This window comes from Syzygium oleosum, unplaced genomic scaffold (genome assembly GCF_021117445.2).
Source record: "Syzygium oleosum isolate NSW1041296 unplaced genomic scaffold, Sole_v2.1 Sole_v2.02, whole genome shotgun sequence".
Lineage (NCBI taxonomy): Eukaryota > Viridiplantae > Streptophyta > Magnoliopsida > Myrtales > Myrtaceae > Syzygium > Syzygium oleosum.
Genome location: NW_026607486.1, coordinates 3,912,322 through 3,922,898, shown reverse-complemented (window position 1 = coordinate 3,922,898; position 10,577 = coordinate 3,912,322). Strand labels below are relative to the sequence as shown.

Genomic DNA, 10,577 nt, shown 5'->3' with positions numbered 1-10,577 from the left:
TAGTAAGAAATACATTTTGCATAAATTACCAGAACGTCATACATTCTCAAGATCCTATCAAGCACACAGATACCGAATGATAAATTACAGGGTAAGAAATTAACAGAACAAAACAATCGGGGATGGTGCCCCGATTGAATTTCCAGCTTATTATTCGTGTCCATTCTCAAAGCACATCACTCTAACTTAAGCATGAAGACACCACACTCCGCAGAACACACCCCAAAACCATTTCCACTCAAATTACTCTTAAAAAATCAACCTAATCCCTAGCATCACCAACTTTACAAAATAATCTACAAAAGTTATGTTAAGGCATTAAGGCTCATTTCCTCAAAAGATCTAGTGGGGTTGTTCGCAGCAATGCCCGCCACCAACTGCATCTGAATCTCACCTCTTCTCACCACATAGGCATCTAGCCGCTTGCAGTGCAAAGTACGTGAGGATGATGTCCGCGCCTGCCCGTCTCAGACACATGAGAGACTCCATCATAACCTTCTCTTCGTCAATCATCTTCAGAACCCCTCCAGCCTTAATCATTGAGTACTCACCCGATACCTAATAATCCGAAGAGAAGTTTTAGTAAAGTCAGTATGAGAAGAAGGTAGATTTGGATGTATCATGTATTGTCAAGAGCCAATCTGTAAGAAATCAAACCTCTGCACCATTAAACGTGGTCAAGTCAAACCTACTAACATTACTGTAGTATTTTACTTTGACCTGATAAAGGCCAAATCCTCATACATTCCAAAGGACTAGAAGCTGTTTCCCATCTTCAGATACTAACAAACAAAAAAACCTCATTGCACTTGCCAAAATCGCTGGAACAGCAACTCGATAAGATCACACTCACTACAAGTTTTTCTTCTCTATAAAGCTACTCAAGAGATTCAGCTTTGAAGTTTTGAGTAGACAGTGTTCAAACCTTCTCATCATAAATTTAACATTTTTTTGCCAAGACCTAGTCCAAGAACTTAGTTTGAATGTAGCCAAGAAAGGAAGGGGGGAAAACAACAAAGACACTTGGCCAATGCTACCCAAATAAGTAGCTTTAATCAATTGAACATAATTGTAGACACATTTTTTCGAAGTAACTCTTAGTCTTCACTAAAGGGATAGTGACGATGACTTTTAATAAGAGTATATAGAAGCAAGACTCGATTTATATTGCTTACGGCATCAATGCAAGTTTGCAATATCAGACATCTTAATCAACCAGGTCAATGGTCAAAGGAACTTAGACCAGTTTAAAACTTCATAAACCACAATAGTAGGAGCCACAACCTTCGACCAGTTTTTAAAACTTCATAAACCACAATAGTAGGAGCCAAAATAGAAAAAAAGAATGACCTGTTTTTAAAGACCAAAAACGCAGAGGATGAGACCATTTGTTGCTCAAGGAAGAATAAGAATGTCAATAGAGGAAGTTATCGCACAATGACGTATATATCAAGGTACCTGATAAGCAGCAATTGGTAGAGGAGAATTATCCCGAAGAAGCCTTATTATATCCAAATAAGGAAGACCGGGTTTCACCTGTTTACACGGTAAGAGTACCCTTTCAAGGCTATAAAGAGAAAATTTAACCATTCAAATAAGGTAAAAGTTGCAACTAAATCTTAACCAGAAGAATGTCAGCTCCTTCAGATTCATCTTCACGGGTCTCAATTAGAGCTTCTCTGTAATTTGTTGGATTCATCTGGTAACTTTTGTACCAAAAGGAAAAAAAAGATTAGAAACAAAATTAGGAACATAATTTTGAAAACAAAAACAACAAAATCCAACCATAACATACGTCTTTTTGTCTCCAAAACGTGGATTTGAGTCTAGAGCCTCTCGAAACGGCCCATAAAACGAACTCGCATACCTATTAAAGGATAGAGATGTTAGTGACGACAATTTGTATCTCTGATCTCAAGAACATTAGTTTATTTATTAAAGGTTTGCCTTTTCTCCAACCCATTCCCACATATAAACAAAAAAATATGCTAAGCCACGACAATAGATAGACAAGACATTAGATGCAAGCACGCTTAGGATTTATACCAGTGCAAAGAAAAGAAATCCACAAACGAATGGAGGACCCAGCAAGAATTTGTGAGGATAACTGTACTACCTAGTAATATCTATGAACTACTAGACATGCAACTGCTATGGCGCGACCTGCATCCAATTTCTTTTACCCCTGAATTAAGCGACAAACATCACCAAAGTGCATGCACGCATCTAATGCAGATTCTGTTCTCTAGTTTTGAGATCCTTCTGGATCTAAAGACACGAAGATAGAAAGCTCCAATGATAATGTTCATCTTTCAGACAGAAGAAGATTATATGAAATACACCTGCTCTTAATCTACGTTATATTATAGCCATAGAAGATCTGTAATGTATACTATATGGCTCAATATGAGTGTTTGCATCTACTTTTCCACCGTTATTTCTCTGATAATGCAAGGACTATCAGATGAAACAATAGAGCAAAAGATGACAGAAATATATTCATCTTAAGCAGAAAGGACATATTACTTGGCAGTGTAGGACATGATAGAAACATGGTGAAAGCCTTCAGCATCAAGGGCTGCTCGAATTGCTCCGACACGACCATCCATCATGTCACTAGGACTAACAACATCTGCCCCAGCTCGGGCCTACTTGGGACCAAAGGAGCAAATAAGACAGATTTAGCAAAAGATTGAAAAACAGGTCATGCAGCATGTAAAGCCAAACAAAGGGCAAACTCCACGTCGGCCTTATCCTAGAAAGAAAAAAGGAATTCCATTAGGACAATAATTTCCACAATTGAAGGACCTCAGGCTTCTTGATTTATAAGCGAAAGACAGTACTAAATGTTGAAACAGATATCCCGCCAACTTCGGAATTAACAGGCTACCAACTTACTCCAAAATCAATTAAGATGAGAACAAGGCATGACAAGTGACATATCCAATATGCTCCCATTATTTAACACAGCAAATTCACTACAGTTGGCAAAGAATGACACAAGGACTCAAGAACTGTAAACATAGAAGTCCCATTTGAGAAGGTAAGACTGTAAATGATTCCAGAGATAAATAGTACTCTTTGATGGGAGCACATTACCTGGGAGACAGCTTGTTTACATAGCTGATGTACTGTCTCGTCATTCATTATGACTCCTGCATAACATCAAAAATGTTTTAGTAGAGGATTCCAAATTCAATTTCCAAGAAATAGGCTTGGAAATAAGACTCCTCAAAATCTACGCCAAGAAAAATGTATCATGGAAAGAAAATAAGGAAATTTAGCACAAAGGACGTGAAAGACATGCTGAAGAATGAAAATATTCTCAGTAAGAAGTGAAGATACTTCTTGAATTAAAATTTTTCTCATAGGCATGTCTTCTACTTAATCAACTAAGAGCAAAGTATGAAAGCATGTCTTACATTTGTCAACTGATAATCTTCTGTTGGCCAAAAACTCATGGACAAACTTCCAAACAGTAGATATAAATTAAACTCACATGCTTTTTAGTCCTCAGGTTTACTTTTTCCTACAAACTTTTTTTGCACATACATATTTTGTAAAACCTTAAAATGGAGATAATTGAGGCTCTTACCATCTTCTCTGACAATACCATCATGTCCATCTGAGGAATATGGGTCTAAAGCAACATCAGTGTATATGACCTACATGGCAATAGAATCAGAAGGCAATTTTAAAGATAGAAAACCAATAAACAGGAAGGACCCTATGCTCAGAACTATGCCCTTAATATTTTGACTTACAAGATCAGGGTACTTATCCTTGAGCAATCGTATTGTTCTTGGCACCAAACCGTTGTCATTGTAAGCTTCATCTCCAGTGGGAGACTAATACCGGAAGTTTAAGACAAAGGAAATCAGATTAATCGATTTCAATGAACCAGGACAAAAAACAGGAGGAACAACTAAAACCTTCAGAGCATCAGGCACTTTGGGGAAGAGTACAATGCTATTAACACCAACATCACGAGCCTTAGCCACCTGTATCAAAAGTTTTGAAGGATTCGGAACAATTCCGATTAGGTTCTATAGATATATGTAGAGACTGCAGAAAGGTACTAGCATGTAGAATTCTATCTAAATTTGCAGGGATTTTCCAGAAAAATTAAACTCTTTCCTTTTTGCTCGTCCCATTCTATTTTGGAAAATGGAGCAGTTTTTCAGGGGTCAGAGAATCATCTACTCTAAGAAAAAGAAAAGAAAGGGACCCATTTGGCAGAGCACGATTCAAAGCTCCATCTGAATTGATGCATCTTCCAAGTTTACTCTAAACACACGAGAAAGAAAATCATTTGACAGACAACCATCATTTTCCATCTGCACCATCACATCTTCCAATTGATTCCTCAATAGCAATAGGCGTATAAGGCCTTCTAATCATTAAGAGGACATGGATGTTTTGAATTCCATACGTTGACAAGCCCACATTGACTGACTCACCTCTTCTACAAGCCCATGCCTCCAACCAAGCCTATAGCATCCTGGCATAGCCCCAATTGGAGTATCTTCCTCACCTGCAAATATTGTTGCCCAAAATGCTAAGTCAGTTCACGTGGATTGAATCTACAAAGCACTGCACCTGAGAGATGTCTCACAAACCTTCATGAATAAAAAGTGGGTAGACAAAGTTTGCCGGGGACAAACTTGTCTCCTGGAAAGCTGATCTCAGCGCCGGTGATCTCCGATTGCGACGCGGGCGGCGACTCAATGGCTACGCAAACAAAAACCAATCAGGGAGGCCGAGCACATAAAAAGCCTGAAAATATCGTTATGATGAGAAATATATCGGCAAAGTAAGGAACACGAATTCAACAAATAGTCCAGCCACTCCATGCCGCTACGCTCGTAAAGCTCGACAAAGCAGTTCAATTGAACACCCACCAGCAAAGGGACGACAGGAGTTCCAGCCGGGGCCGCCGGCGCGGGCGGGACCGGAGGCGCTTCGGGCACATTCCCCGCCACAACAGCGGCTTCGCATTCCGCATCCGTCATCCCCAGCTTCTTAACAGAATCGTTGCGATTTTCACTAGCCCTCACGACCAACAACCGCCGGGACGGCTGTCCCCTGCTCGCGGCTCGCAAAGAACTGGACTTCGCACTCGGCGGCGGTTGCGGCCCCACATACCGTCGGCAGTCGACACCCCCAAACGACCACTGAGGCTTGACGATCGTCGACGCCATTGGGAACCGGAACGACACTCGGGGTCACGACAGCGCCTCTGCATTTCACACGCAAGAGCTGAATTTCAGCAAACAAACAGCTGAAGCTGAATAACAATGAGCCACGGCGAAGCGATCTTGAGGTAAAAACAAAGGGCTTCCCGAATTTTTTTCCTAATTCGCCAGAACGCGAGCGAATCCGGATCGATCCAGCGACGAAGACGCTTACGCTGAATCGATCGAACAGCCGAAAACGAACGTGCAGCGACGCCGAGGAGAGACGAGGAGAAACGGGATACCCGGAGCTTTACCTTCGGATGCAGGGTAGAGAGAGAAATGCCTTGAGATTCTAGAGAGAGAGAGAGAGAGAGGGAGGAGCAGTAAAGAGGGCCTTATCTGGTGGAGGAGATGAAGGAGGGCCAATGAGAGAGAGATGTATGAGAGAAACAGCTGACTGTGCACCTAATCATTTGACTCTGTTTCCCCCGGAGAATGATCCCGCGACCAAATATAATTCATCGAAAGTCGTTCTTTGATTCTTAACGAGAGATCGGGTTCTTGGAGTAAATCCGAACAGGAGATATTTAGATGTGAATAAAGAGTCCGTTCGTTTGGCGAAAAATATTCTCATTTTGGAAAGTATTTTCCAAGTCATTTTCTTGGAAAATGTTTTCCAACATAATTTTTCGGTGTTCGCGACCAATATGAAAAAGTTTCGAAAAATATTTTTCATCGCCGACCGGCGGCGGCGACGGTCCGGCGGCGGCGACGGCCGGCGGCGACGGCGACGGCCGGCGGGCGCGGCGGTAAGCAGCGGCCGCCGACGGCCTATGGATGGCGGGTCGCCCGTGGCGGCGGCAGATGCGCGGCGGGCGGCGAAGCCGAGCGGGCGGGCGTCAGCGGCTGCTGGGCGAGCGGCCGGCGGCGGCGGTGGCGGGCGGGCGGCCAGCAGCCAACGGCGGTGACCGGCGATCAACTTCCTCTCCCACGGAAAACATTTTCCCTCCCATGGGCAATTTTGCCTTCACTTTGGGGGAAAATGATTTCCTCTTTGTGAAAAGAGGAAATCATTTTCCTCAAAACAATGAAGGATTTGAGCGTGGGGAAGGAAAATGTTTTCCCGCGGAAAACATTTTCCGCCCCCGAACACTGAAAAATGCGGAAAATGTTTTACGGAAAAATATTTTTCCGTAAACGAACACAGCCAAAGAGTCCGTTTGTTTTGATCAGCAACACAAATTTCGTACCGTGACGAAATTTGGCTAATAAAACTTTAAATTTTATAAACAGTTCAGACAAATCTATCCAGTTACTGACCGGCGACGTCCAAATTCCGTCGATGCAACACTACAAAGCTATTAGACTTAAAACGTAGATAATTACAGTTATAGAAACTAAAGTGCAGTACTGGAAAGTAAAGATAATTGAAAGACAGCATTTTGATATGTATTCGCGGGGTTTTTTTTTGCTATCAGATATTATTTATAATGCGAGTCTAATAACTGCCTTCTGATACCATATTCAATAACCACCATTCATCCCATCTTCGTTGTTCATCTGATGACATCTGTCCATTAACTGTCATCGATCTTATCTTTTCGTCTTGACACTTGTCATCTCTTGTGCGATAACTGTCATCGATCTCTTTCCATTTCGACACGTGTCCTTCCCGAGGCGATAACCGTCATCAATCTCCTCCCGTTTCGACACTTGTCCTTCCCGAGGCGATAACCGTCATCGATCTCTTTCTATATAGACATCTATCTTTCCCGAGGCGATAACAGTCATTGATCTCCTCCCTTTTCGACACTTGTCCTTTCCGAGTTGATAACCGTTATAGATCTCTTCCCTTCTTAACACCTGTCCTTCTTTCTTTTTTCATTGACAGCTTCGATGACTTGGGTTCCCTATGGTAGTTTTCATCGATGAATTTTGGTACGGAAAATCAAGTGGCGCTTGCTTCTTCTACGATTCCAGTTTCTTCAATTTCAAATTCTTAAATTTCCCGCCGGGATATTCCAGTGCTTGCTAGCTGTCTGCTTATGTGATCAATCTTTTATGGGCTACATCATCCCTTGACGGCCTTTACGAATTTATTTCTATTTATTTTTATTGTCGACAATCTAATTAATTATTGGTGTCAACAGACTCATTAAGGTTGGGGTTGATCGTGATTTTTTAGGCTACGAATGGTAATCATTCTGTTTCAGAAATCAATTTCTGACAAGAAATTGATTTTTTTATTTCTGTTCCTGGAGGAGTTTCTTAGCAAAAAAACACGTTTGATAACGACACAAAATTTCTGTTCTAGAAACAGAAATTTATTTGATAACAGCACAAAATTTCTTCTTCTCGGGTGGTCGGCGGGCGGTGGATGGAGGCGGGAGGAGAGCGGGTGGCGGCGGGAGATGGTGGCCGGTGGTGGGAGGCGGGCGGCTGTGGGAGGACGGTGGCCGACGATGGGAGATGGTGGCCAATGGACGGCGGGCGGCGGCCAGAGGTGGCCGGCGGTGGGAGGTGGGTGGCAGCCAAAAGAGGGCGACTGGCGGCGGGAGACGGTGGCCCACGGCAGCCGGCGAGAGATCGTGGCCAATGGACGGCGGGCGGCGGTGGGAGGAGGGCGGCTGGTGGTGGGAGATGGTGGCCAGTGGATGGCGGCTGGCGGTGGGAGGTGGGCGGCGATGGCGGTGGGAGGTGGGCCGCGGTGGCGAGAGGAGAGAGGCCGGGGGTAGGAGGCGGGTGGTGGCGGGAGATGGTGGCCGGCCTACGGAGGCCGGCGGCCGGCGGTGGGAGGTGGGCGGCGGCCAAAGGCGAGCGGCGGTGGCGGGAGGAGGGAGGCCGGGGGTGGGAGGCGGGTGGCGGCGGGAGACGGTGGTTGGTGGCGGCCGCCGGTAGGGGGAGGAGGGTAGGCGGCTGGCGACAGGTAGCGGTGGTCGGCGGGTGGCGGCGGCCGGCGATGGGCGGCGGGTGAGCGACCGGCTAGTAGTGAGGGAAAGTGATGAGAAGAACAAAAAAAAAAATTTCTCATTTCTGTTCCAGAAATAGAGAAGCAAAAAATTTTAACTTCTGATTTCTGTTCCAAACCTATTTCTGGAACAAAAATTTGTTCCAGAAATAGAAATTGGAATTTCGTTACCAAATAGATTTCTGTTCCAAACCTATTTCTGGAACAGAAATAGAGAAACAGAATGGTTACCATTCGCAGCCTTAGCGATTGTAATAAATGATTTTTATCTTTATTCTAGGGACAAGCTTAATTTTAATTTTAGTTATTTATTTTTTCGATGGTCAATTTCTCTTGCTCCTATTTCTTTTTATTTGTATTACTGGCCAATGTCTTCGCGCATCGCGTGCATTCCAAAAATTAATGTTTTTTTTTTCATAAAGTAAAAAACACTTTATCTAGAAATATCGGAATCATTACAGAACAGGGAGGAATTACTACAAGAATTTTACAGTGCAAATAAATTGTATATATTATATATGGAAAGAGAAAATTATTTCACAACTTCGAATTTCTAAGAAGGTCGTTGTGGAATGACAATTACTGAAACGTTTAATATGGACAACAAACAAAATTACGTATTTGGGTATTTGTCTGTGGACATAAAATTTGTAAAAATAAGTAATTGAGGACATTTGAGAAAGGATAAAAAAAAAGGGTTGAGATTCTTTAAAAATAGAAATCCGTCTTTGCTTCGTTAATAGTATTGACGGAAACAGATTCCTAGAAATGCGGAAAGACGGAAACAAATTCCTAAACGACATAAAACTCGAACTAACGAGTATCGCCCAAAAATCGTATATGAAAAACGTACCCAGTATAAACTTGAATCACTGATCGTTAAAGTACATCACCAATAGGGACGTACCTTGTTTTCCACGGATTAAATGTTCATTTTGCAACGTCGAGAGAGAGAACAATCCTTAGATCGTTGAACAAAATCCCTTCTTCTTTGTTCTTTTGTGAGAATAAGTTTCTGATAATGAAAAAATGCAAAACCCACGCACACTCTTACGTGTGTTCTCACTTTTTGTGTCTAGACAATAACTGCCAAGTGCAGTTATTTCCTTTCATGGGCTGGGTTAGCCCATCATGAGTGGCCAATCATTCACAAAGAAAACCCATCATCTCCCACTCGCACATGGTGGGCTAAACATTAACTCTCTCTTTTATGCAATGTTCATATCAACAAATAATCCGTACGACCAGCATAATTCGAGGGCTCGTTGCTATGCATCTGTTAGGAACACATAGCAGCTCAAATTGGGCATTACGTTATCGAGTAGATATAGTATGTAATACCCTAGATTAATCAGTTACATTTATATCTCTCTTGATCTCTTTTAGTATCTCGTATATTGTATTCACAACTATGATTTACTCAAAATCATAATTGGTCGACCTGTGAATACAAAAAAATATGACATCACAAATAAATTGATCTTCCCCTTTCCTTAATCCTCTCCATTTCAGTTCAATTTGCTTTTCTAGAAATGCCCCATTAGATCGAATTATTCATGACCATTGGCAACACCTTAAGATAGCGAACACTGAATAGAAATTTTGAGAATAAGTTAGAGTCGTGAGGGCATTTAATGAGGAACTCTTATCCTCAAGAGTCTCACATGGCATAAAGTTTAGATCAAAAACTTTTGCCACTCTTATAGGTCGTCTTATGCATACGTAGTATGAAATACGTATTACGGCATTCTCTCCTTCCCCTAGGAGCGCATGTCTTTATACTTAATGCCGTATAGATGATAGTTTAGATATACTTAATATCTAGACTTGAGTTCACGTATCTGCTTTTTTAAAGAATTCATCAGAACTCACATCTGGCATCATTGACAGATAAAGTAAAATATGTGGGTTATTTTACCTTCGGACATAGTAAATATTATATCCTCATCTTAATATTCAGTTAAGGCGACATTTGTAATTTAAGCTTGAGCTCTCAATTATCACCCAGATAATAAGCTTAAAAAAAATTGTCTCATCTCTATTTATCGCACAGTAAATAGAGGCGATTACCCGTGTAAGTGGGCTAATCTCATCTGTCAGACATACTTTCTCGATATAATGCACTAAGCATTGAGATGCATAAATATTAAATAAATTCATAAGCATTAATAATGAGAGAGCAACTTCATTAAATGTGAACACTCAGGGAAAAATACAATATTCAGTACATCACTTTCTACGCAGTCCCAGAGATTTTACATGACCATAGAAAACATCTCCTGGAATTGGCTTCGTCAGAGGATCAGCTATCATTTTTTGCGTAGATATGTACTGCAAGTTCACATCTTTTCGTGCAACCATATCCTTGACAAAGTTATACTTGGTATCTATATGTTTGGTCTTGCCATGATATTTCGGATCCTTGGTGTATG

The 10,577-nt window shown here is 41.9% G+C and overlaps 1 protein-coding gene across 2 annotated transcripts; it reads right to left on the bottom strand.

Moving 5' to 3' along the window:
- Positions 1–5,627, bottom strand: LOC115663644 (delta-aminolevulinic acid dehydratase, chloroplastic). 2 transcript variants are annotated; one of them, XM_030585621.2, is made up of 13 exons: positions 5,492–5,627; positions 4,902–5,239; positions 4,620–4,731; positions 4,461–4,534; positions 3,933–4,001; positions 3,765–3,848; positions 3,596–3,665; positions 3,100–3,155; positions 2,527–2,648; positions 1,796–1,867; positions 1,625–1,706; positions 1,459–1,536; positions 1–558 (listed from the first exon to the last, which is right to left on the bottom strand). In XM_030585621.2, the coding sequence occupies exons 2-13, from the start codon at positions 5,199–5,201 to the stop codon at positions 391–393; spliced, it is 1,287 nt and encodes a 428-aa protein (XP_030441481.1). In that variant the 5' UTR covers positions 5,202–5,239; positions 5,492–5,627; the 3' UTR covers positions 1–390. The 2 variants fall into 2 exon arrangements, with proteins under 2 accessions (XP_030441481.1, XP_056164685.1); XM_056308710.1 differs by having other exon boundaries at positions 5,410–5,538.
- Between the last annotated feature and the right edge of the window lie 4,950 nt (positions 5,628–10,577).

What these genes read in the sequence shown, in the direction of transcription:
- LOC115663644 (XM_030585621.2), bottom strand. Translation starts at nt 5,201, where the DNA reads ATGGCGTCGACGATCGTCAAGCCTCAGTGGTCGTTTGGGGGTGTCGAC. An exon ending in GGCATGGGCTTGTAGAAGAG is followed by an intron (nt 4,002 to 4,460) that starts GTGAGTCAGTCA and finishes CTTTTGATACAG; the next exon opens with GTGGCTAAGGCTCGTGATGT. An exon ending in TACCAATTGCTGCTTATCAG is followed by an intron (nt 559 to 1,458) that starts GTACCTTGATAT and finishes TCGGATTATTAG; the next exon opens with GTATCGGGTGAGTACTCAAT.